This window comes from Euleptes europaea, chromosome 7 (assembly GCF_029931775.1).
Source record: "Euleptes europaea isolate rEulEur1 chromosome 7, rEulEur1.hap1, whole genome shotgun sequence".
Lineage (NCBI taxonomy): Eukaryota > Metazoa > Chordata > Lepidosauria > Squamata > Sphaerodactylidae > Euleptes > Euleptes europaea.
Window position 1 is genome coordinate 50,648,159 of NC_079318.1, and position 27,731 is coordinate 50,675,889.

The 27,731-nt window shown below is 42.8% G+C and overlaps 1 protein-coding gene across 1 annotated transcript in view; it reads left to right on the plus strand.

Moving 5' to 3' along the window:
• Positions 1 to 27,731, plus strand: part of USH2A (usherin) — a 588,113-nt gene that overhangs the window by 368,026 nt on the left and 192,356 nt on the right. Inside the window, exons 41-44 of the mRNA XM_056852957.1 lie at positions 13,694 to 14,028; positions 18,119 to 18,241; positions 22,501 to 22,664; positions 27,244 to 27,453. Of these exons, the coding sequence (XP_056708935.1) occupies positions 13,694 to 14,028; positions 18,119 to 18,241; positions 22,501 to 22,664; positions 27,244 to 27,453 (832 nt within the window). The remainder of the gene's footprint in view (positions 1 to 13,693; positions 14,029 to 18,118; positions 18,242 to 22,500; positions 22,665 to 27,243; positions 27,454 to 27,731) is intronic.

Below are 27,731 nucleotides of genomic sequence, written 5' to 3' on the forward strand. Positions count from 1 at the left end.
GGAACAACTATAGATTGTTCTTATCCTACATTATGCCTCAAAGCTATCTTCGGGAGCAACTTCAGGACCTAATATTTGCAAGCCATATAAAGCCTCTGAATTGGCTAGGCCCATCATAAATATTAGAAACCTGTCCCTTCAGCCTTTGCCTCCTCAGCCTTCTGCTTGCTGCACTTCTGGCTTCATCATTATTTACTTCATTTATACTTTGCCTTTCTCTCCAGTGGGGACCCAAAGCCAGTTACTTGGTTCTCCTCTGTTTTATCCACACAACAACCCTGTTATGCTGAGTGTGTGTGACTGGCCCAAGGTCAGTCAGCAAGCTTCCATTACAGAGTTGGGATTCAAACCTGGATCTCCAAGATCATACCTAGTATTAACCACTACATCACACTTTAGTGTCCACCAGTTTTCAGGTTTTTCCTGAGCTGGAAAATGCATTCTTCTGGTCAACATTCAGAGATGACCCTCTTTGGTCTACTGGGGATATCTACAAGCCCATCATATACAGAACCCGTTCCCAAAGTTCTAATGCCACCTGTCCTCTAGCACTAATTAAGAGCTGTAGTGACTAGCTTGAACCCCCAAACCAATGTAAGTAAATCTTTTCTCCTTGCCCATTACTAATATTTTTCTCTGTGCTATTCTGAAATGTTTCCAGTTCTCTGATACACCTGAAATACTCTTCTAGACTTTATTAAAATGCAGCTAGTTATGAGCTACAAATGCTGTATGTTTTCATATGGGTGTCAAAATATCGGTTTTGTTTTTGGTGTTCGATGAAGCTGAAATCAACGCATAAATTGACTGAGTAAGGAAAGAACAGTCTTAGAGGACTACCTAGGAAATTTTCAATTATTCACATCATTCATTTGGGAATGAACTCCAGAGGACAGGATAACTACCATTGTTTTGGCTGGCATACAAACTTCATTCAAGGGAAATTAGTGTAACCAAACAAGAGGGATTTTTGTAGCTTAGAAGCCTCTTTTGTGTAAACACACACATGCTTCCATGGATTCAGTCTTGTACTAATGCCAAAAGGCATTGGTACAGTAGCTTGCTCGCTAGAGCACAAAACAAAGGACATTTGCATAAGGCTGGAGATCATCCACAAAAATTATTGTTGCTATTATAGATATGGTTATTTCACTTGCATACTTGTGTGTCTGGATGCTCAGTCTGTATGCAAGAGTTTGTGGATATGGATGTAAAACAAACTGAATGATAATTTGGAACCATAATCTGAAATACTGGCAAAGCAATATAATGTTTAAAGGGTGGAAATGGTGCAGGTTCTATGAATTATAAATTACACCCACATAAATGCCCAAATGAGCAAAACCTGTGGCTGCAGTGGTTAGTATCATATTTAATAATTTTAGGTCAGGGTTCATGATGGGGCATGAGCAGAATATTTACTTGCCAAGGGAGGAAAGTTAAGATATAGCAGAACTGTTAGCCATCACATTTACTACAAAATTAGGAAATGCAATATACAGGACTGAAAGCCATAATCACTGCAGTTATATATCAGCATAAGTGTACTTGTACATCACCAGGCTAGCTATATTAATGCCTTATGTTGTATCAGTGATCACATTTTTACTATAAATTAAGAAATACTTAGACCTGTTGGAGGGTCCACAAGAGGATGATTACAATTATCCTATCTGAGAATCAGGTAATTACATGAATGGGGTTCTTTAAATAAGGAAGACCATTATTAGAACATTTGAAATCTCAGAGCTATATTCTGATTAATGTGATTTTACTCAGAAAAACTAAGATAGTGCTTTATTACTTTTTTTTACTTTGTGCTTTCAAAAGTGTGGAAGTTGAGTTCTATGAGGAGTCAGGTCCTCAAATAACTCATTTCAAAAACATAGTAAATGTCTTCCTTTTCCTTTATTGCTAGTTATGAATGAAAACAGTCTGGGGTGAAAGAAACCAATTACTTGAAGTACTTCTCAATATATTTTTTTTTTAATTTTGTGTTTTTGTCTCAGAACAGCAAGTCAAATATAGAACTGAGTTTCTGTGCATGGTTTCGCTTTGTGGACCTGCATGCACAGAAGGGGGCTATGCAGAAGGAAACCATATCTATCAGCTATGGACTTCTGCATATAGAATTCCTGTACTGGACAGTGGGCAACCCTCCTGCTTAGCTTTGACAGTGCTTATCATATCTTTGCTGTATATCCAGTCACCAACTTTCCCTGCCTTTTCCATGATGTCAGAGGTGACAATAGTAGTTATCTATCTGGTGAGGTGGAAACCTACATATGTAGTAATAGTAGTAGTAGTAGATGAGCGCCTAGCCTTGAAGTCAAAAGTTGTAACCCTGATCTAATAAATCCAAATGTTAAGCATTCATTTATAGTTATTGGTGTTAATTAATTAAATCTTGAATTAAAAATGCTGCTTATTAACACAACTATGTCAAATCCAGAGGGAAAAATTAACAAGAGTAATATTTAGGAATTGTCATTTTTCTTGTTCCTGGCTATCCAAATTAGAGTTCAAAAAGGTCAGAAAGTAGACTGAGAACAGCATAACTTCACATATAGGGAACTGACAGGAATGTTTTTTAGTCAGCCCAACAACAAACAGATCTTTCTATTGAAGTAAATTGCACTTACGGATCTGTATTTTCAAAGAGTAGTCAATCACATTGCCAGCTACTGGCACGGGAGGGCTTTGATTTGATTTTGTAAAAGCAATGGATGTTGTTTGTTTGCTGTTCTGTTTTGCCTGATGCAGGACCCTGCTAAACACTGGAGCAAACATTGTACATGCTGGGACTGGTGCTCAGTTCATAAGTGAATGGGAATTGGGGATGAGCAGTGTGTGTTGATCAAGTTTGCTGATGACACTAAATTTTTCAGGGTAGTGAGGCTCAAATAGGCTTGCCAATTGCCCGGTGGGGGTGGGTAAAAGCCCGCCAATCCACCAGGCTGCCCACCAACCAGGTGAGGGTCAGTGGGCAAAAGACAGTCAGGGGGAGGGGGAGGCACATTACTTGGGTGCGTGTAACCCATACAATGCGCCGACGTTGCTTCTGGGTTTACCTGGAAGCACTGCGGGAGCTCTAGCAACTGCCGCAGAAACTCTATGAAAACCATAGGGTTTCTGCAGAGATTGCTAGAGCACCCGCGTCACTTCTGGATAAACCTGGAAGTGACGTCAACATATCATGCGGGGCACGCACATCTCACAGGGCACGCGCATGTGTTGTGCGCCCCTAGCCACACCCCTGCAAAGCTCCCACTGGTGCAGCACAGGGACCTAGGCCCAAAGCAGATTGTGAAGAGCTCCAGGAGGATCTTTCCAAATTGGTTGAGTGGGTGACAATGTAGTAACTGAAGTACAGCCTCAATTGAAATACTTGTTGCTATATCTTAAAAAATATATTGTTGAGCTGGAAAAACCTGGGCAACCAAGATGATTAAGGCGTTAGAGTACCTTTCCTATGAGGAAAGTCTAAAGAGTCCAGGGCTTGTCAGTCCAGTTTAGGGAGGAAAAAGATCAAGAGGGAGGAAATCGATAGAGGTGGAATGAGGTGGGGATTGTAGAAAGAGGGAACTTTTTCTCCTTCTCCAATAATACTGGAAATTGTGGGTTCAAAGTGAAGCTAATAGGAGATAAATGAATGATAGACAAAAGTAAGTACTTCTTCAGTCATCAAGTATGGAAATTGTGTAATTTACTGTCAATGGTTATGGTGATAGCCCTTTAAAAGGAGATTAGACAGATTCATGGAGAGTAAGCCTATCAATGGCTACTAGCCCTGTTGACTCTATGCCTTATTTGTTGGTCCTCCAGGGCAACTAGTGGAACACTGTGTGAAACAGGATGCGGGGCTGAATGGGCCTTCGGTCTGATTCATCAGGTCACTTAGGTGCCTGCAAGCTGGCTGCACTGCAGACTGGATGACAAAGAGAAAAATTCTGCACTTGCCATAGTCCTCAACACAAAACAGTGTTGCGATGCAATCTCTTCTCTGTAATATGTATGTACTGCAATCATTGATAATAAGAACACAGGTAGACTTTGTGAAACCAGATGTGTGATACTGGTAATGGGGATTTAAGTTCTTTCAGCATCTTTAGTTTTCCTTAAAAGCAGGTGTAGGCAAGGTGGTTGAAGGAAGGAGTCAATGCTTCTTTCTTCTCCACCATTTCCCTGATAAAAACCATGCCATCTGCTTCTATTAGCCCAATTTTTAGTTAATTACATGAAAGGCCAAACTAGACAAGACAAATCTCAATGTATTTAAATGAGTCTGCTCATTCCCAAGTAAAGACATCAGGTGTTGGTAGGGTGGCCGGATGCTCGCCTGCAGGGGGCATCCTCTTGCCCCCACCCACTCCTGGGAATTTGAATGGAGGGAGTAACTGAGGCAGTTACTGTGGCAGTTTTCAGTTCTGCCATCCAGGTCTCACAGCCAATCCCTGATCCCCTGGGACAGTGGTCGGCAAACCACGGCTCGCGAGCTGCATGAGGCTCTTTGGCTCCCGAGCCACTCCGCTCCTGTCCCGGCGCAGGGCAGCATCTCGCCTCTCCGCCTGGCTGGGCGCCTCTCACTGTGCCTGGGCTCCTCCCACCGCCGGGTCCCACCCGTGCCTGGGCTGCACGTGGTGGGAGGCTCCGAAGCCCTCTTGCCTGCTCCCCGTGCGTTCCAGCGGAGTGCGGGGCCGGTGGAAGGCCGCGGCGCTCGCCCATTGACTTGGCCTCGTCCTGAGCCGCACCAGGCCTGCAGCGCCGCGTGGCGGGGAGCGGGGCTTCCCTTGTGCGCATGCGTGCACTGTCCCGGCCACGGAACCCGCCCCCCTCCCATGAAGCTGCTGGGCGCATTTGCCCAGCAGGAAGTGCCGTCTGCGTGCTCGGGGACTCAGGGCTCTTCCCCAGGCGCCGCCACCCTGAGGGCTGGGGTGCGGAGCAGCGATCTCCCGCTCCCCTTTGCTGAGCTCCCGGCTGGATGAGACCGAGACCCCCTCCCTACCCTTCTCACCCGGCTCTCTCTCTTCCCCCCCGCCTCTAGCCCCCCCCCCCTCCAGCCCCTCTGCCTCGTTCAGGGCCGGGCGAAGCTCGCGGTGGCGAAAGGAGAGTCCGGGGAAGGGAGCCGCATGCACGCCTCTCCCTCTCTGCCCGAGCCGGCCCTGCTGCCTCCCCCTCACCCTCCTTCCTTCCCTCCCTCCCCAGCGGCGGCTGCAAAAGTAGCGGCTGCGCCAGGGAACATTGCCAAAGAGCTGCTATCTGGTTCTCACAATTCTTGAGTCAATACTTGTGTGTTAAAGAGGAAGCAGGACATAATGAGAACCATTTCAAAGGTACCTTTTTATTTTTCCATGTTCTGAACAAGGATACTGCCATGCAGTTTGCATAGCTTGAACTTGCCCTTAAATGGCTATGAGGTGTGGGGACACTAAGGAAACAAGAGGTTAGCCAGGGTCAGATTAAGGCATGCTGGATTAAGATACCCATGACATGTCAAAGTTAAAATGCTCCATAGCATTATCCCCCCAAATGGTAATTTCGCCTTTTTAGTCATTTTTTTGTATTTAGAGGCCCTCAAAATCTGCCACCCCAAACTATAGCTCACTTAATTTACATGTAAATCTGATGAAATCAAAACATGGAGCCCAAGGGTACTACACAAAGCCTTCTGTGGATTATATGTATATGTTGACTGCATGCATGTATTCCAGGTTCAGATCAAAATGGGTGCATAAACACTCTGTACATACACACCGTGTAGCACAAAGCTGCTTCTAAAAATGGCACCCTCACGTTGACTCCAATGCCTCTGCCCCATAACAAGTAGGACTGTTTCCCCTTTATTTTCCATGTTTCCCTAACCCCTGAATCGGCGGGAGTGCATTGCATCAGAATAAAAGACTCAGGCGCTTATGGATACCTTACTTACAATTTAATTTTTATCAATAAATAAGATCATTCTTGAGTATGATATCAAGTTTTATTCAGTGTACCTATAGTTTAATTAAGACTTAAAACTTTAATTAAAGTTTATTAAGTTAATAAACAGTATACCTACCTATATAGTTTAAGAAATTTGGCTCTCAAAAGAAATCTCAATCGTTGTACTGTTGATATTTGGCTCTGTTGACTGATGAGTTTGCCGACCACTGCCCTGGGATATATATAAAAATACTTATAGTTTCCAGCCAACGAGAGGCCATGGATCCTCTGTGGAAGAGAGGGGGGATTGTGAGAGGATGGGTAGAAGATGAGGAAAGGAGTAGGGCTTGGGCAGATATACAGGGAAGTGGGATCAGATAGGGATAGCACTCAGTACTGTGTTAGGCAGGTTAGGGAAGCAGTAAGTGAGGGATGAGTGAGAGGATCAAGGGAGACTCCTGAGATACCAGCTAGCTCCAGCTTCAGGGTATGAGTCAAGGAGTGACCTTAGCGCACCTGCCTGGACTGCTCCAGGCGAGCCTCCGAGAGCGAGCCTGTGAGAAGGGAAAGCTTGGCTTGCCTGCCCAGACAGCTCTGGCCAAGCCACTGAGAGCAGGGAAAGGGGGTGGGAGTGAGGGTAGGAAGTAAGGGAGGGGCAAAATGGGATGTAATTTCTAAATCTCTATTAAATTCCAGGATGGAAAGCACGGGGAGGGCTCAATGGTAGGTCATCTGCTTGGATCGCAGAATGTCCCAAGTCCAATCCCTGGCATCTCCAACTAAAAGGATCAGTTGGAGGGTGATGTGAAAAGCCTCTACCTGAGACCCTGGACAATAGACAATTTGAGTAGACAATACTGATCATGATGGACCCAAAATGGTCTGTCCTCTGATATAAGATATGTCACATGCGTAATAACACCTAGTTCTAGCCTAAGAATCTGCACCCATCAATCTACATTCTTGAAGCTGGTGCAGTTGCTAAAAAATGAGCTGTGTTCTAGAGGGTCCCAGGTTGAAATCTGACCTATTCCGTGAATGTAGCAGGTGGCTTTAAGCAAGCCACTCAGCCTCAAGCTCCATCTGCAATAAGGGGGTAATAATATTGATCTACCTTGCTAGCCTGCTGTAAGGATTACAAGAAGATAATAAGCATGAAGTACTATGAAACCTGGATGTATTTTCATTACGAAACTGCCTGGATACCTCTACAGCAGCTATTCTATTTTGGTACTGATGTAGTCATTATTAGACATCCTCATGCTTCCTGAGGATGTAGGGAAATAAAAGGCAATATATACATATGCCTAAGACCCTGCTGTGCTTGAACACCATATGTCACAGGTGTAAAAGGTGTTGGACAAACTGTGGATTGGGATCCTGAAGGGGATGACTCTTCTTGGATACATATGCTGCTGTTAAGTGCCTTTTGAAAAGCAACATCAAGAGATTTTTCTCATAAGCATTATACTTTCTACAGTTAAAATAACTGCAGAGCAGATCTATCAGCACATCTGGCTAACACCTGTTCTGGCTTCACAACAGCTGATACGTGCTGCATATATCCTGAAGGGCATGAGATGCTATATGAGCAGGGCATGTACTCGCTTCTTTCTTCAATTGCCCTCTATCTATGTTAAAAGAGCCCTTGTGACTTGTGAGATGGAGCAGGGTTTGAGCTCAAGTCCAAAGTGTGTTGTAGACTCACCTGAATTATAGTGGCACATTTCACAAGAAGACAGAAGGCAGGGTAGAATACTTTGCATATTGTAGTGAATGCTCCATAACAAATGATAATATTACACTGTAGGCTGGTGTACAGTCAATCTCATGTCAATAGCGGTGAAATGAGATTTTTGAAATGAGGGATTCAGAGTCTGATTTCCCCCAGATTCCCCTTCCCCAGCAAATTTACCCTTGTTAGGCAAGAGGGAGGTGAGTTTTGTATTGGTGTGTGAATTTGGGTTCTGCATGCGTAGCCCTGATAGCATATTGAAAATTCAGTTTTTTGTAGTAAGCACAAAAGGGTTCATACCTTTTCTTGATAAGAAACTATTTAAGACTATATGCCACTTTATATTTGTTCTGAAAATGGCTTTAACTTAATAGCATTAGACTGAGTGCAAATCCCCACTGAACTGTGCAGACAGTCTCTAGTTTGTACCATGTGGCTACGGAATCTTTATAAATATTGGGCATCTGTCTAGAGCTGAGAAGAAGTGGGACCCTCTTTGTGCCATGCCACATGCTTGTCATGTTAATATCTACAATAATGATTCTTATTTGGAGGCTAGTAAATAAGCAGTTGCTTTAGGGGCAGGCCAATGTGAGACTTTAATTAGTTTGTACCCTTGTGAGAGCTGTCGTTGCAGGTTACCACTGAAGGTGCAGGAAGGGCACTGTGGGGGTGAAAATTACTTTCATACCAAAGTAGAGATACAAATCAATAGAAGTTCCAGTGTCATTGAAACTGGTCCCTAAACTTGAGTCCTAACATTCACTTAAACTTGAAAAAACAGAATTTGTTATAAAGAGTAACAGGTTTTTGTTGTTTTATTTAGGCATAAAATCAATCTGAATGATTTTTGTGTTCTGTAGCATTGGTTCACCATAGTACTCACTGAAAGTAATTAAGGTGTGTCCTGTTCTGCATAGGCTGGCACTCCTAAAGGAGCAGGTTCATAGCCTGGGAGTGCTGCTGCACCCAGGCCTCCTGTTGGATAAGCAGCAGGCAAGGATGGCCAGGAGCACCTTTCACCAGCTTCTGCTGGTGAGCCAGCTGTGGCCTTTCCTGGGACAAAAAAGATCTTGCCACTGTGGTACATACTCTGATATCATCTACATTAGATTACTGCAGTGTGCCTTACATGAAGCTGCCTTTGGAATGTCTGGAAATGACAGCTGGTACAGCATGCTATGGCCCCAGTGCTCACTGGAGTGAGTGGTGGAGACCATATTACTCCAGTCTCGTTCCACCTACACCGGTTCCCAATTTGCCTCTAGATCCACTTAAGTGCTGAGGAATTATTTGGATAATTCACTGGTCCAGTGAAATTGTTAATTCTCTGCCATTTTCTCTTGTTTGACTTGCATTGTTTTTGGATAATTTTTACATACTGGTCCTGGTCCAGTGAAATTGTTCATTCTCTGCCATTTTCTCTTGAAGCATTGCTTGGGCTCAAATAGAAAGGTTTTGACTGAGCCAAAAAGAAATGCTTCCCAAGGTTATAGATGTTTAATGGGGGGGGGGGAATGGCTAATTTCTGTCCCTTTAAATTTTGTGGTAGAGAAAATAAGGTGCTTTGATCTTTAAATGACAGCTTCCTGAATCATTATAGTAAATTAGTTAATCTCTCCCAGTAGCTGCCCTATTCTAGCTTCCTCTTGGGCACTCTCTTTCTTAACTTTGCACTGAGCTTCAAATCAATGAAGAAACTGCTGCTGTTTTCAACACAAAACCATCCAGTGCGCCATCTCATTTTCATTCATTGCTCAACTCTTACCTTAAAGGTCATTCAACTTCATTTTTAAAAGAGTAGTTTTGTGTTAGAACATATGTTTGGGAAAGTCTGGATTCACAAGGCTACTTTCATTATACAGGCCCATTTCTTGTCCCACACAGGTTTAGAGGCTCCTACTTTATCTAACATGAAGACTAGTTTATCTAACATGGAGAGTAGACTGTCCTACCTGTGGGACCACCTCTCCTAGCATGACCCCCTTCACCTACTTAGATCATTATCACAAAGCCTTCTACAGGTGCCTGGCCTACGAATTGCCTGCTGGTCAACTACTAGGGCAAGGCTATTTTCAGTGGTTCCCCCTTCTTGCTGGAATCAGCTCCTCAGGGAAATTTGTGCCCTACGGTATCTCTCAGCAATTCATTGGGCATGTAAGACTGCTTTGTTTCTTGCAGCCTTTGGCTAATGTTATGAACCAAGGAGCTGGCCCGTTGTTTAAATTCTTCAGGCAATTTATGGTCGCTATTTTAATTAGTTTTGTTGTTCTATTTATTACTTTCATTAGCATTTTATTTGTATATATTGTATTTTAAATGTTGTAGTTTTAAATGTTGTAAGCTGCCCCGAGCCCCCTGTGGGGAGAGGGTGCAGGATAAAAATTAAACAAACAAACAAACAAATAGTTGCATATGCCTAAATAAGAAGCCTGGAGAGAATAGGTGGTGGTGGCACAGGTCCAGGAGGCAACACTGAGTGCAAGTTAAGGTTGTTGCCTCTTCTCACACGCTGCCATCAGCTGGAAGTAGGGATGCCAGCCTCTGGGTGGGACCTGGGGATCCCCTGGAATTGCAGCTCATCTCCAGACTACAGAGAAAAAATCGATGCTTTGGAGGGTGGACTCCATGGCATTGTGCCCCACTGAGGTCCCTGTCCTCCCCAGACTCCATCCCCAAATCTCCAGGAGTTTTCCAACCTGGATCTGGCCATCCTACCCCCCATCCCCCACTGGTGGCCAGGGGAGACCTGGAAACCCTAGCCAGAAGCAAGACAAGCCCCAAAGATGTTGCAATAACCTCAGTGGCTCACTGTGGATCCATCCAACAGCAGTGCAGGTCTGTGAGGGAACGATGGGCATGTTACTCTTGTTGCCTGTTCCTGTGTGCCGGCACTGCTGGGAATATAGCTAGCCTCAGTGGTGCTGGGAACGCCACAGGCTCACCATAGACTGTGGTTATAAGGGATATAACTTTACCAAGTAAGTTTCTCCAAAATCTGATAAAGCCAGATAAAAGGGGTTAATTGACATGACAACACTGTAGGTCAACCTAGTGAGCTACTTCCAAAGGTTTTGCCACATTGCAGCAAAAATAACATAAACTGGTAGAACTTTAGAAACTAACAAATATATTGTGGCATAGGTTTTTGTGAGCTGGAATATAGAGAGAGAATAAAACAAAAATTGTACAGTGAGGCCAAAAAGCCAAGCACCTTTGCTGTCACAAATGAAGACTTTAAAAATTCCATGAACAAACAACAGTTACACTGTTTTTAAAACTTTTACCCTGTATATTCAGCTGGGTTTTTGTTGTTGTTGTTGTTGTTATCAGTTAGTGGCAGGGAGTGGAAATCTTCTGCACTTCACCAAAGAAACTGCTTTTTAAATTATTTTAATTAATTAATCAGTTTTTTTATTGATATGCTGCCTTCCTATCCAATTCAGGTTCCCAAGGTAGTGAATACTAAAACAAAACATTTAAACATTTCAAGCATTAAAAAGCATTTTAAATAAAGAAATATAAAATATTTAAAACAATTAAAATGTTACATAAACACATAACAAATTTAAATACATAAAAAACTCACAGACAGGGAGGAGGGCTGATAACAGTGAGGAAATATCAAACAAAACAAAAAATTCTTCACCCACTGGTGGAAGACAACATTCACACTGCCATGAACTTTTCTAATTTATGTAGATGCCTTGAAAGTCTGTCATGCTGCCCAAGTGACAACATAAAAGCATTACAGTTTTCTTCAGTCTACCTTGCTTGCCTCCCACTTTTACATTTACCTGATTGTCAAGAAAAGTGGTCAGCTGCCAACATCCCACCCGTATGAGGTTCTACACCAGCTCTGGGCATGTAATACACGGCGGGTGTTGTGGGAAGAAATATCTTTTCTTTTATGTTGTAAATTACAACATAACATTTCCTTGCCTGGATGATTTTACACTATTTCATAAGGGAGGATGAAGATAATGCAAATAACTAGGATAGATTCACTTCTGCCTCCCCCTAGTTTTAGATTTGTTTTCATGTGATGTTTACGCCACTTACTTGATGTTATTGTGTGCTATGCATGGCAGAAACCTGAACAGGAATTTTTAAGCTTTGCCAGACTAAGAATTGTTTCTATAGTTCAATTGCTAAGCTTGTTTGTGTTCCTTGGATTCGGACTTCACTGTTAACATTGGTTTGTTTAATGGTGTTCCAAGTTCTTTTTATCAAAGACCTTCAACTTTCTTAAAGAAAATTCTGCTTCTGAATGCCATACAAGTATTAAGGCATAAGAATTTCACCATTCCTTAAGATCTCACGCTGTTTACTCCCTGGTGAGCTCCCAGATGAAGCTCCCTGGTGGCCTCATATGTATGAACATCGTTTGTTGGATTGTGACATTTCTGTTCTGGGTATGTTCAGTGTCGAGAATGGATTGAAGAGTAAAACATGGGTTACTTAGATCTCTTATAATTAGTTCCGGAATAATTTTATTTGTTTTATAGAGCAAGAAGTAACCCTACTTGAGCTATACTAAGATAGCTGTTCCTGACCTGGATAGCCCCAGGAGAGCCTGATCTTGTCAGATCTCAGAAGCTAAGCAGGGTCAGCCCAGGTTAGAATTTTGGTAGGCAATTTCCAAGGACTACCAGGGTCATGATGCAAAGGCAGGCAATGGCAAACCACCTCCGAACATCTCTTGCCTAGAAAACCCTACAGGGTCGCCATAAGTCAGCTGTGACTTGATAGCACACACATACAAGATAGCTGTTATACTTTGAACTTAGAAGCAACTTTTTGTTTGTGTTTTACTTTTAATCAGATATTACTATATCATGTATGGATAAATAACACTGTATTGTTGTGTCCATCGGAGTTTTTGGTCTGTCAAGTCATAGATAATAAATTCCAGATGACAATCTATATACCATATTTATATCCTGTCTTCTTTCTAAGGAGCTCAAAGTGGCATAAAAGGTTATCCTCCTTCCATTTTATCTTCTCAGCAACCTTGTGAGATATTATGCTTATTGTGACTACTAGCTCAAGGATATACTGCAAGCTTAAAGGCTGAGCAGGGGTTTGATCCCAGTTGTCCCCAGTCCTAGTCTGTACCACTGGACCATAGTGGGCTGATTTATTCATTATGGCTGTTCCTTGAAGACCATGTTAAATAACTTCACTCAAAGGTCACTTATCCACATAAAATCACTCGCTTTACCAAGCAATTTAAAACCATTTTGTTACACTACTGCCCTATTACCTGGGTAAAAAAGACTTATATTTCCAGAAGCATTTGTGATCATGTTCTCCAATAAAAGATTCTAGATAGATGGTTGCTATTGGTTTTTGTGGGAAAACACATCCATAATAAATAATTTCAAACATCAAAATTTGGATGGCCATATGGATATGCACAAGTATTGTGATTGTGAGAATGCTCTATAATATGTAACCTGCGGGTAATATATTATGATCCTTTAGACACATGTTTCCTTATACAACCTCATAACATGAAACTGACGTGGGAGTAAGTGGATTAGCAGTTATCCAGGACACACCATCAGAACTCCTTGGCTTTATAGAAAACAGTGTTGTTTAATTTACAGTGCACAGATACAAAAAGACAAACCGTCACATACACTTCTCTCCACCAAACTTCCCAACACAGAGTTATAATCATACAGACTTATATACATTCCAGCACCAGAAACCAATTAGGCCACCTGTAGACCTGGCCACAGTATTGCATCAGCTTTACTCCCTTAATCTGGTTTGCTGCAGTTCACTCTGGGACCTCAAGGCACTTGCAGCCTCTTGCATCAGCTAGATGTCCCAAATCTGACAGGTACCTGTCAGCTGTCTCTGTCAAATCTATTATGGCCAACTTGTAACTCTGACAGAAACGTACCCTCAGAGTGAATGGCAGGTGGGGGGCACATTATAGAACATTGTACTGCAAGGGCTGTCAGTTTTATCTTGCACAACTGTTTGTATTTAAAATGGGGGGGGGGGTCTTTTAATTTTTTCCAGGTTTCATGGAAGCCTCCTTTGATCCTGAATGGAGAAATACTCAGTTATGAGATTCGCATGCCAGACCCTCGAATCACCCTTACCAGCAACCTGTTGTCGTCAATGAATCATATAATAACCAATCTGATCCCTTTCACAAACTACTCAGTCACCATAGTAGCTTGCTCTGGAGGTGGTGGCTACATTGGAGGATGTACAGAGAGTCTCCCTACCCACATGACTACCCATCCAATGCTTCCCCAAGGCATTAGTCCATTGTCTGTGACTCCAATTAGTGAGTCATTTATTGTTGTTTCCTGGCAACCACCATCCAGGCCTAATGGACCCCATATAAGGTAAGGCACATAGCAATATAAGTAACTTTATGTGAATACGACGCTCATACCTTTGTTTAGAGGAATGATTAAGCTGTAGGCCAGGGAACTCTTTCTTGGCTTCTGCAAAAGGTTCAGAGGGTTCCTGAACCAGATAATCTGTAATGAGAGAAAATTAAGGTTGCCAACTCTGAGTTGGAAAAGTCCTGGAGATTTGGGAGTGGAGCCTGGGGAGGATGGGGTTTGGGGAGAGCAGGGTGTAATGCCATAGAGTCTACCCTCCAAAGCAGCCATTTCCTTCAAAACAACTGATCTCTGTCTTCTAGAGATCACTTGCAATTTCCAGAGATCTCCAGGCCCCACCTGGAGGTTGACAACCTTACATTATCCCTTGAAGACCATTTGGCCACCACTACCAGAAGCAAACAAATACTGGGTAGAGCTAGTGTACAATTTCTGCTCATTCAGAATTCAAGTGAGGCCTATTAGGCCTTAGAAACAATAATCTGCAAAATGTAAGGGATCTGTGGCAGACAAACCACTGTGGAACTATGGTTGCCAACCTCCAGGTAGTAGCTGGAGATCTCCCGCTATTACAACTGATTTCCAGCTGATAGAGATCAGTCCACCTGGAGAAAATGGCCGCTTTGGCAATTGGACTCTATGTAGGGTTGCCAGGTCCCTCTTTTGCTCCGTTTAAACCGACGCACGCGCTGCACTTCCAGTTTAGAACCGGAAGTGCCGCCTCGCAAAGGGCCTTTACCTCTTAGTTTGAATGGTAAAGCTGCCCTTTACCACTCAAACTAAGAGGTAAAGGCCCTTTGCGAGGCGGCACTTCCAGTTCTAAACTGGAAGTGCCGCGCGCACTATGCATGTGTGCATGCACGTTTGCCCACCGACCCTCAGGTGGCCGGTGGGCAGAGGGGGCAATTGCCGGGGGCACCTGGCAACCCTAACTCTATGGCATTGAAGTCCCTCCCCTTCCCAAACCACATCCTCCTCAGGCTCTGCCCCAAAAACCTCTGGTGGCAAAGAGGAACCTGGCAATCCTATGTGGAACATGTTCCTAGAAGTTAGGAAGTTTGAAAACCACTGGTCTGCCTTGGAAGCGGGTCTGTGCTGATCCATGGATGTAGGGATTATGCTGTGCAATAAATCCTCACTGACAGCATCCTTTCCATGGTAATATTTTCTGAGAATAAGATTGCATTGTTTTTTGCAAAGATAGCATCATTCTATTAGGCCCCCAAACCCTTTGTTTTGAGTTTATTTTGAGCAGTGTAATAGTGGAGTGATCAAGAGAAGTAAGTAAGAGGCATGGAACTATCAGATTTGGTTGTCTGACTGGTTAGCGAATGCATTAAACACATGTAGAATCAGTGACTTCAGTTTTCCTTGTCCTGGCTGTCTCACTCCACAATGAAATTATCCTTGTATTGCCTTGAAGTGTTCAACTGGACTTCAGTGATTTCACCATTCCCTAGAAATTTAGAAAATGAAATGTAATAAATTTATACACTAGGAGAGACCCTCCTTTATCTTGCTTCCAGAAGACTAATTGATAGGTATGCATTGCAGAGTGGTAAGACAGGCAGTCTTAGGAACGCAACCTACATTTCTCTACATTAAGAGTGTGACTTTCTTACCACTGGTGGATGAAGTAATACAACATAACCAGTCCATGCAAAGTTCATTTTCTTCATGGTGTGCCATGTTGCTTCCAACCAGAACGACCACTCAAGCAGTTGCTCAGCACAATGTGATGGAGAGAGGAGTGGAGAGGGTAGTAGCAGCGGCAGCAGCCACTGGAAGCGATTTGTACTCGGTTACTATCCAGTGCTTAAAAAGATTTTGATATTTTTCATGGCTTCTACATCAAATTACAGACAGACCAACCAGAACGAAATAATTCAGGAGGTTTTTTTTTTAAGAGGTGACAGTTCTGTTGACGTTGCTAAACTAATAAATTGGAAGCATTTCTTGTGATGTGAAGGCAGCAGAATATTCTCATGACATCGACTTTGAAATTTAGTTTCTCAGATGCTGGAGACGATGAAATCTCTAGAAAGAGAAACCAGCACGCTGACTTGTGGTCCACAGTCAAGTCTGCCTGAATACTTGGGTTATTAAAGTCCTATTTCCGCCAGAGCCTTCCAGCTTAATGGACTAAAAGTGATCCTTGTTAAGGTCATAATTTCAGTGGCGATACTACCTGACCAACAATTTGTAATTGGCATGAAAGCTTCGATGTGGACAGCAGGCGCCTGCCTGCATGGACTTCCCCTTCAATTCAAACAAGGCAGCAGATTCAGAGGAGCATTCAAGGCTCTGCTCTCACACCCACAACTTTTATGGGAGATTCCCCATGAATAGCAGCTCCCTGTGTGCTCAGAATGCATATGGGGCCCAGTACTGAGTGATAAAGTATAAATAATTATCCATTAATTTTATTGAACTACCATCCAAGTAATTCACTTAGTTTTTGCATCCCAGGTCAAAAGATGGAAGCTTGTCCCTATCTGATCCCCCCCCCCCAATTAGCTCTCAACAGATTGTTGCACATATGAGGTCAGGTTAACCAGTATATGTATATATTTTATGCTTGAGGAATATATAGATTGTCCTGGAAAATAAAATGTAATTTAACCCTCTGTGTATGTATGCTTTGATTTTTTTTAAAGCACAAATACAGCAAGTTCTGAAATGTGATCTATATGTTGCATATCTGTGTGGTGCTCTTGAAATTTTGGTGAGCAAACAGTGCATACAAGGTTTCTCTCCCGCTGACCCTGTCCAGATACACACTTAAACTGGGAGAACTGGGAACATTGAGGCTTATATCACAGCTTGAGAATCATGACACTATGGTATTTATTAAGGTTGTTCTAAGTATGGTATCTAATGTGAAGAATCTCATTAATGAAATGATTCAGAAACGTTGATGTTCCATTAACGTTGACTAGACGAAACTATGTCTGAAAGACCTGTAGGGTTTAATAAAATTTACGAATGCAGATACAATGTAATAGCATCACTCTAATGCTCTTTCTCTCTGTAAGGTAATGGTAACATATTGAATTATATACCATGTTATTGTTGTAGAACTGATTCTTTTCACAATATTAGGGCCCAAGCATTTCCTTCAACATATATGAATGACATAACAGGATAAAGTTGATGCTAAATAACACAAATTTGAAATTGGTTTTATGCAAGGTGATATTGTAGAGACCCAGCTACTGCACTGAAACAAATCCCTTTAGCTAACCTTCAGATATTGTTTTGTAGGTCTGAAGAGATGTGATTGCTAGCCTTCTTCTTGATATGTTCCATAATGAACAAATAAGACTGATTAACTGTGCAATATGAAAAGCAGCAATTCAATTTATAAAACTCTAGCCCCAAACTTGTAGAAACTAGGTGATCACTGTTTTGTTCAGACATTGGCATGCTGAGAATCTTTAAGCATGTCACTTGGAACTCGGATTCCAACACACACCTCCAAGGTAAAACAGCTTTCTGAGTTAATTTTGACCACACAGAATTCCAGATAAATAAACTCACAAGTTGTCATATGCATGTCATCAGTAGCATCATCAGTGCTATAAACTGAATGTCTACATGACAAATTTACCAGTTTCATGGCTCCCAGCCAGAGGTCCTTCATAAAACTACAATCCCAAGAGCTATACGGAAGGAGCCATTATAATTAAATGCATTCAGACTGGTTTAATGTTTGCAGTGTGGATGCAGTTCCTTCTCTGAACATAACTGTAAAAGATTACATGGAACTTTTATTTCCTTAAGCCTTTTACTAAAAGTGTAAGCCTATACAAACTTCATTGAAGTTATTGTAAAATTCACAAAATGTTATAAACCATTAAATGTCCTCAGATTATGATCTCCTAATAAAAGAAATATTATGAAACATTCATTATACTTTTTGAAACGAATTAGGTAACTTAAGAGAAGGTGTCAAATCCCAAAACATTAAAAAAAACTTTACAGCTGTAAAAACAAAATAATGTGTGACTTTTAAAAACAACGTGATTTTTGTGTGTAATAACATTAGTTGAGATAATCCCAGCATTCTGCTTGTCTTTTGTGTTAGATATGAGCTCCTGAGACGTAAAATCCAGCAGCCACTTGCATCAAATCCCCCTGAAGATTTAAATCTCTGGCACAATATTTACTCAGGAAGTCAGTGGTTTTATGAAGATAAGGGTCTTAGCAGGTGAGATTACAAAAACTATAAAAACAAATGCTGGCATTTTGTATAGCCTGTACTTAATAGTTCAAAGTGTTCCTTGTGTCTCCGTGTTGCAAACATGTTAATTATGTAATGAAATATTTTGTGCCATCTCCTTTGGCATTAGTCATTATTAACGCACCTGGGTTTATGGCTGTTTTTGCCATTCCTACATCTTCCATACATATAACATGTTTCTGTTTTAAAGAAAACCACAGTCAGGAAAGTGAGATTTGAGCAAGGCATTTGTGCAGTCTAAAGATTAATCACTGGTTACAAGAGCTGACTGCCTTCTGGGGAACATCTGCTGAGGGGCATCAGTGCTGTAAAGCAGGGATGCAATTTCCAAGGAATCCTGTGCCTCCTTGGCAGTTTTTTAGAGTAATGGTGGACAACATTCTCCAAAAGACAGACAGCCCTCAATTATTAACCTTCCTTTGTAATGTGCAGCCATGGGGGGGGGGAGTGTTGGGCATGTTCTGTGGTGCAGTGTCCATTTGCATGTGGCAACAGGAAGGCCTATTGTGGCCCACAGTTCACAAAAACGAACCGCCAAACTAGATGATATGGTGTCCCCAGGGATGATCCAGGGATGCTGCTGCCATTTCACCTCTGAAGTATTCTTACTTTACTAATGCTATGGGCAGTATGCCTTTGAACTTGAAAATGGTACAAAGGGAGACAGAAGCCCTTTCCCCACACGCCATGGCCCTGAACAGGATTAGGCCCTTGTGGCATTTCATTTGTAAAGATTGTGGTAAAATGGTGGTGGTATCCCCGGGAACACAACAGAATCAAGTTTGGCCCTAAGAGAGTTTCAATGTGGTGCAGCGGTTACAGTGTTGGACTGGAATCTAGATGTTTGCTAGGTCACTTTGTGCTAGTCTCTCTCTTAGTATAACCTACATGATGTGTTAAGGCAGGGGTGGGGAACCTTTTTCCTGCCAAGGGCCATTTGCACATTTATAACATCATTTGGGGGCCATACCAGGTGTAGATCTCCCGGTTGGGGGGAGAGGCTAGGGTTGCCAGGTCTCCGGCCACCACCTGGAGGATGGCAACCCCAGGGGAGGCCATGCAGAGAAGGCCTGGAGGGCGCCCCCACTCCCCTGGTCCTCCCCCTGGTCCTCCCCCCAACCCTAACCCCTGGTCCTCCCACCAAGGTGGGAGGGCAGCCAGCGGTTGGCCCGAGCAAACGAGGTGCCAGGGGGGCACAGCCCGCAGTCGATCGGCAAAGGAGGAAGGAAGGAAAACAGAGAAAAAGGAAAAGGGAGAGAGGGAGAAATAAATGGAAAGAGGGGGATAAATAAAAGGACGGAGGGAGACAGAGACAGAAAGAGAGGAAAGCCTTCCCACACACACACACACACACCTGCCGGTCCCACGCGACCTGGCCCCAGGCTCCATGCCCCCCCAGAATCCACAAAAGGCCCCCCGAAGCCCAATCGGCTCCTGCGTGCATGCTCTGCCACCGGGAGCCGCGGGCCTCTTTTCCCCCTCTCCCTCTCGCTGCCCAACAGCAGACAGGCAGAAAGAGGGGCTTACAGTGTGCCCCGGCATTCCTGCACACTGCGGCTATAACGGGCAGCCTTGGGGGAAGCGTCCCTCCCCCTCCTCTCGCTGACCAACAGCTGTCAGTCGGCGAGAGGAGGTCCAAAGAGTGCCGCACCGCCCCGCAAGCCATGGCCCCAGGAACACCCTCAGGGAGGGCTGCCTTGTGCTGCGCCTCTGCAGAGGGGTCCCTGATCTCCCGAGGGCCACAAAAAATGACCTCGGGGGTTGCATACAGCCACCGGGCCTGAGGTTCCCCATCCCTGTGTTAAGGGGAAATGGGGATAAATCATGTACCCTGCAATATAAACCGTTCCAGATAGAATGTGGTGAATTCTCAGCACCACTCTAGGGTAGCCAACCTCTGGGTAGTAGCTGGAGATCTCCTGCTATTACAACTGATCTCCAGCCAATAGAGATCAGTTCACCTGGAGAAAATGGCTGCTTTGGCAATTGGACTCTATGGCATTGGAATCCCTCCCCTCCCCAAACCCCGCCCTCTTCAGGCTCCACCCTAAAAACCTCCTGCCAGTGGTGAAGAGGGATCAGGCAACTCTACACCATGCAGACATTACTCAGAAGATTACTTGTACGGATGCTTGATAGGGTTGCCAGGTCCCTCACATCTAATCTGCTCATCAGCTGTGAATCAGTATAACCCACTCCCAGCTGTTTTGGTGAGTGGATGGAGTGCTAAGAACCCAATTCCCAGCTGATCAGGCAATCAACTGTGAATCATTACTGACCAACAGGCAGCTGCAAACTTGTTCAGCAATTGTTTTATGTTGCTGGATGCAATCCAAGCATATCTCTGATCTGCTCAGATTTTGTCAAATAAGGTAAATTCCAGTGCCAAACAGACATATGCCTTCTTTTCAAAACCCTGTGTCCTTCTGTGTTGTATTCTTCAACAACAGCAAAATGACATATTTCAGCCAGTCAAAATAATGTATAAAATATCACAATTTTTAAAAAGAATGAAATCAATTTGTACACATTCCATTCCAACAGAGTACATCTGCTTATCTTAAATCCCAATTATTTGGCTCATCAGATTAACATCGCCATACCTAAGAAATTTGCTTCATCGCTATTTAAAATGTTTTCATCCCACTGTTACAAGAGAGAAATCATGTCAACTACACAAATAATTATGGCTGCAACCCTAAAAACATTTTCCTGAGAGTCAGCCCCAGTGAAGATGATGGCATATACTTCCAAGCTGACCTGTTTAGAATTGCTCCCCAAACTACCCCACGGCTAAATTAAATAACCGTCTATTTAACAATAACAGAATTCCAACTATTCAGAAATCATTAATATCAAAAAACGAGCTGCTCACAAATTCAAGAGCCAATTCCTCATTCTCAGGAGAAAGCCTTATGAAATAACCAGACTTACAAGTTCTTCTGAAGAACAGAAAGGACAAGTGTTGGGTGTTTTATTTCACAAATGGGGGTGGCCACTGTGTAAGCTTCATCTGTGACTGAAGCCAGCTCCCTACCTGAGGTAGAGAAGAGATCAAAGAACACATCTACGAATGTGCACATATTTATTGTGCCATCTATCTGTTTTACAGAATAAGCAAACGTCAAAGGTATCTGGCCTAAGAATCTTACAAGCTAAGGACCAAACTACATGTTATCTTTTTAAATGTCTCCAGGTTCTCTGGACCCAGCTTGCTTTTCCTGCAGCCTAACAGCAGCTGTGGGGAGCTGCTGTATGAAACAGGCTCAGGATTATGGTGTGTGGGGGTGGGGAGAAGGGGCTTCTGCCTTACCCCCATGCTTTTCCCAAACTGAATTAGCCCTGAGGATGTTCTTGTCCCCATTTTGGAGCTGCATGTGCAGCCTTTCATGTATGTGCATCTCCAAAATGGGGCAAATCATGACCTCTGTGGTCATATAGGTTTGGGAAAAAGGCTGGAAACCTGCACCTGACTTATTAAAAAGGCAACATGTAGAGCTGGGCCCTAAATTCCTACTGTATAGTCATGCACATGACACAGTAACCTTGCTGAAACCATACAGGTCTGACAACTGCTTAGGGTGGATGAGCTGCTGGGAACTCCGTGTATATTACCTTGAGTTCCTTGAAAGAAAGACACAATGTCAATGTAACAAAATCTGAACTTTGACAACAAAAAGTGTGGAGAGGGAAGGAGTCATAAGTCTTTTCCATTTATAACTTTTTAAAAGTTTAGATAAAGGCATCCTTTCACACATATACACACGCAGAGATTCAGGCATGGCATCTGAGATGCTTGACTGTTCTATTTGTATGGAATCTGATAAGGAAAACTACTGTTGTAATGGGAAGTGGAAGTGCAGATCCATGGGTTTCCCAGAAGAGGAAAAAACACACACATTCGAATCAGCCTCATCTCCAAATGCTGGCAGTTTGCCATTGCTGTAATTGCATCTTGAACTGAGCTGTAATCCCTCACTATTTTGAAAAACATTAACTGTTTTATATAGCATTTTATCTTATTTAATCGTTCCTGTGCTAGTAGCCGGGTATTTAAAGCAAACCTATACGTCTTTCTCCTGGTATCTGAAACAGTACAAAGACTTTTCAAAAACCTAAACTTTATTTTCTGTGTTTGGCTGGAGCAATGATGCATGCTTTGTTGTGCATGATTTTTAAAAAATGCATTCCTTTCAATGGTAATTATGTATAATTATATGTTTTAGTTATACAACATATGAATATAAACTCCTAGTACTCAATGAAGTAGGATATGGAACTAGTGAGCCAGTGGTCGCTTCAACATTGGCTGGTTTTCCAAAGAAGGGGAGTGAAGTTACAGCCCAACCTCTTAACCATACTGCTATAGAAGTGGAGTGGACGACCCCAAGTAAGTGCCCTTCTTAGGTGAACAATCAGTCTCATATCACTGCAGTGCACAAATGCACACAACCTCCCTTGATTTCTGTGTACTGAATGAATGACAATGGAATGCGACCTGACTCCTTCAACACTTAGGCACAAAAGCAATATAAAATCATACGAATGGTCTACTTGTTGCCTTTAGTTTAGGATGGGCCATTCACATATGTGATGTTGCAGTCATCAAGTGATATGTGTGAACAAGGTCGTAATCATCAATTTTAATGTTCTACATGGCTCAGCTGAGCAGTCATTGTCAATGTATTTTAGAGCGAAAGTTGGCCTTTGAAAGTCTTAAAAGATCTTGTCTGCTGCTTGGTATTTCTACTTACTGTTCAGTGTTTCATGAAAACATGTAATTAGGGTTGTCAGCTTCTTTATTTGTTTTATTTGAAAAAATGTATATCCTGCCTCTCCAGTGACCTGCTCAGGGAGGTTTCCAGTTAGTCTTCTTATGTCTCCAACAGCTGCATAAATAAGCACAAATTCAGTAAATTGAGCATTTCCCATCATTTCACATTCATGCTAGAAAAAGCTTACATTTCTGGATTTTGATTGCTGAATCGCTTATCACCCCTGTATTAAAGATATATAGCACTAAAATATAAAGTTGGATGCAATTCAACCCTGAATGTTTTTACTTACCGATGTCTGCAAAAAGTGGGAGCATCTCCGAGTCTTATTCTGTACTCAATGTATTGCATTATGGGAGTATTACAGGTGTGAATTAATATTTGTAGGATGCAAAGTAGCGAATCTTTCAGCAGGGCCAGCTGAGAAGGACAGGGAAAGACAGCAACCATAACATTGGGACAAAGCACTTCTTTAGACAAGACCAAAAGAAGAGACCTGAACCAAGTATAGATAAGAGTGGTAAGGCAAATTAGTTAGGAGCCAAGCCTGGGCAACATATTGAGAAGCTGAAATACTATGTAAAAGTTCGGCCTCCTATTCAAAGAATTAGAGAAAGAGGAAACTGCTGAAATGTTCAGATATAATATAATTGGGGCAAGACCTGGCTCATATTTAAACTGTTGTGGGTTTTCATAATGGTTCACGAAGCCCCTGTTTCTGTTCAAACCCTTGCATGTGTTTTCCTGTGTAGCTTGGATTTTTATGGACATACGAATATACACATTTGCACTGTGTCATCTTAAAAGGAACATATCCATTTAATTCAGATTACCTGCCCGTCAAAGCAGTGAGTTAATTCTTCAATATGTACATGCAAATCTGCCTGTAAGTGCTTGCTGGTGACTCTCAGCAAATGTAGGCGCCTTATTTTATAATTGTATGCTTGAAGTAAGCATGCTTATAAAAACTGACAAACCTAATAGATCTGAAGCAGGCTGCTGAAGTTTCATTACTTTAGTAATCTGAACCTCTGACCTTCTAGATAGAGGTAATGCAATCTGGCTTCATTTTCATTCTTACTGCAGAAATTTCCTAGATATCTGTTTATGAATGCAAAGGTTAAACATCAAGTGAGGGTCATTAGAGCAAACCTTCTCTTTTTTATTTCATGACTGAAATGCATTGCACTGGGCAAAGCAAACAATCTACACGCCTCTAGCTATTTTTATTTCTTTCACTTGTCTATAAAAATATTTTTTTCCAATACATTGATCACAAGCAACTTCTCTTTATGTTTTTGTTGCAGTGAAAATAGAAAGATTGCAAAATATAGTCCCTGCTGAAACTGTCCAGCAGAAATAAATGAGAACAGAACAGAAACAGAGTAAGCCCCTTAAAGTGTGGCCATCAAAGAGGCATTCTGGAGTAGACTAGGGTTGCTGACCTTTTCTTTAATGAGAGCTACTTCTGTAATGAACAATATCCCAACCACCACCATCTCCCACACATGTTGCCAAGTTTTGACATATCCTAGAAGCAGAACATGGACTAAAAAGAGCACCAGAAATTTAGCTATCAGTTAAGCAGCACGGAGAAAAACCCTATAAAAGAAAATCTTAAAAGAAAAGCCTAGAACAGATCTTTTTTGCATTCTTTTCCTGGGTCTTCTAGGTGTTGCACAACCCACCTGTTAGAGATCCTGGAGTAGACCAGCTGCATTGAGTTCATAGAACCTTTCTTTATTAAGTAGCTTGAAGATTGTGGACTTCATTTGTGATGTGAATTTCTACCTCTGTCTGAACTGATAAAACATTTTTTCTTAAAAGAGAGCTAGCGTGGTGTAGTGGTTAAGAGTGGTGGTTTGACTCTGATCTGTGCGGTGGTGGACTCTGATCTGGATTTCCCACTCCTGCACATGAGGCCAGCTGGGTGACCTTGGGCTAGCCACACTCTCTCAGCCCCACCTACCTCATAGGGTGTCTGTTGTGGGGAGGGGAAGGGAAGGTGAGTGTAAGCTGGTTTGAGTCTCCCTTAATTGGTAGAGAAAGTCGGCATATAAAAACCAACTCTTCTTCAAACAAGCTTGCATTAAGATCTCGATAGCAAGGTTATTCTAGTTCTCCATACTTTAGGTTGTGCTCCCCATTAGCCCATTTAGCGCACAATCCAGCCACAGATAAGCATCACTAAATTCCATTGTTTTCAATGGGAGACATGAGCACATGCTCAGTGAAAGCAATTGAATAGGTGCTTCTCTTTGGGGTGGGTGTCTCGTCTGCATACCCTTAGCTACAACACGGGGAAAAATATTTCAGGGCATGATTTCACTGCTTGCTGCTTTCAGACTGGTTGACAGTTATTTCCAGGCAGTTCTTGAGTTTAGCACATACCTCTTTTAATGCATAAGCAGTTTTATGAGTTTTAATGCCATGTGGCAGAAAACGCCATTGTGCATATGCCGAGAACTAAGAAGCTGAGATACTGGCATTTTGGATTAATAAATGGCCACCATTTTATTACCATTTAAAGATTGTGCAACAAGAAAAATCTTAATTCCTAGCTCCAGTGCAGATAGGATCTAGGCAGCTGAAACTGCATTTCTCTAATTCCCGAGCACAGGTCTTGCTCTAAGCCTGGGAGCTGTTCTTAAACTCTGTTCCCTGGCTCATCATTTGCACAGATTAACTGTGCTGAGAGGGGCCTTTCCAAGATATTCCCTGTCTCCCGGATGTCCTAAACTCTAGATAGTTGAGTCAGTCAGGCCCCAAGGCCAGACCCAGTAGCCACGCGTAAGTGGTCTAAGCCTCTTTCACCGTCTAACTAATGCCTCACAGAGCTCACCAAGATCATCCATCCTTAACCCCCATCCTTATCTGTTCTGTCCCAAACAGGTGTGACCTCTTTGAATTGTATTTTATTGCTCTGCCCTAATGTCGCAGCCTCCCTTAGTGCACAGTACTTGAATAAACCTTCCAGACCCTGACCAATTTGACTCTTGAAAGGGGGGGGGGATCCTACTCAGCTCCTCAGTGACCAGCTAATCTTGCACTGCAAGAACAACTCTTCAGTGCCAAGGAGGCAGGCATATCCCCATTAAAGCCCATTGGCTACATGCCTTCTATCGGCCAGCTAGCATAAGGCTGCTGCTAGCTCATGCCTATGCCTCCCTCTGCAGCTGTTTGTAATGCTGCCCCACAGCACCATGGAGGAGGGAAAGGAGTTCACTTCTCTGTGGCACTGGATGTGTGCTGTATCTGGGCAAACAGACTGGATTCTTAGTCAATACAGTGTATTTTCCCAGATATATCTTTGTTGCAAGATTGCATATGCACAGCAGTGGCTGTAAAAACCTGGGTTGGATCCAACAATCTGTTAGCAGGATGCACTGACATTTGTGGTCCGTCCCCCCCAAATAATAATTTTCAACTCCAGGATAGTTTATTCCCAGGGTCATAGGACCCTCAAGGAGTAAAAGTCACGTGTGTCAGTAGCTGAAGGAAGTAGGGGACAGTATTGCTCTTCCTGCCTCTTTCATCATTGGGGATCTGCTGACAAAAAGTGGAAGAAGGGGGCCATGTTTCTTACTGCAGCTGACAAACCCACATAGCTATAAATCCATGCAAGACTTGCAATCCCAGGAATCAACTTTCCCAGGGTCAGGAATGGCTGCAGGGGGAGAAAGCAGGGAAAAGCTGTAATCCTTGCACAAGTGGATCACAGGATCCAAACCCTTGCTGTGCCTTCATTGTGCTTAATTCTCTTTAGGATTAACAATTGCTGAGGAGTTCTTTAGTGTTTTCATGTCGGAGTGGACATGGATACAAGTAGAGCAACACACCCTTAGTTGCAGACATGTCTCTGCATGTGCATTCCCTGCTGCTGCTGAGTTGGTGTGTGCTGGTGGGTAGTGTACACACACAATGCTTGATCTCAGCAGCCAGCATTTGGGACAGTTCCCAGCATTGACCGTTCCTATGTTCCGCATGGTTTGTACCCATTCTTCCAAACATATTTGGTGTTGACAATTTTAACCTTCAGTTGGGATCTAGGATCATACATGTGTGCATTACATTCCATCTAAGGCCCACAGTTGTGCAGGTTATCTGATTCCAGAAACTGCATCAATATTTCTTTTGACTTTCACAGGTTCATTTTCAGTATTTTTTTCCTTTTTTCATTAATTCATTATACAGCTGTGCAAAATTTACAGGGAAGCATTGAATATTACATCCTCTTTTGGAATTCCACTGCCCATGAGAACTCCAGGAAGATTCCTCCCAGTGAAAACCATACTGTCATTGGCGAATTGAATCCTAATACCGAGTATCAGATTTTGCTTCACGTTTTCAATGGGGTTCACAGCATCGCAAGTGAGGTGGTGTGTGTGACTACGTTAGATGGAGGTAGGTTTAGTAGTGGATGCAGCCTGGCTTAAAATCTGAGAATGAAATTGATTGATTTTTGTTAGGGTTGAAATCAGTCATCCTTCCATTATGAAATTTCCGGTATAAAAAGGGAAAAGGGCTAAAATGCTTAAGTGCTGGTTGTCATCAAGTGGCCGATCAATAAAAGACCCAGTGGAGATAGCTGTACACAGCTCTAATAGCGGATATTAACCCACTTTGTTCTCATCCTGACCTGTTTACCACTATCCATGTACCTTCAGTTTGAAGCTGAGTGT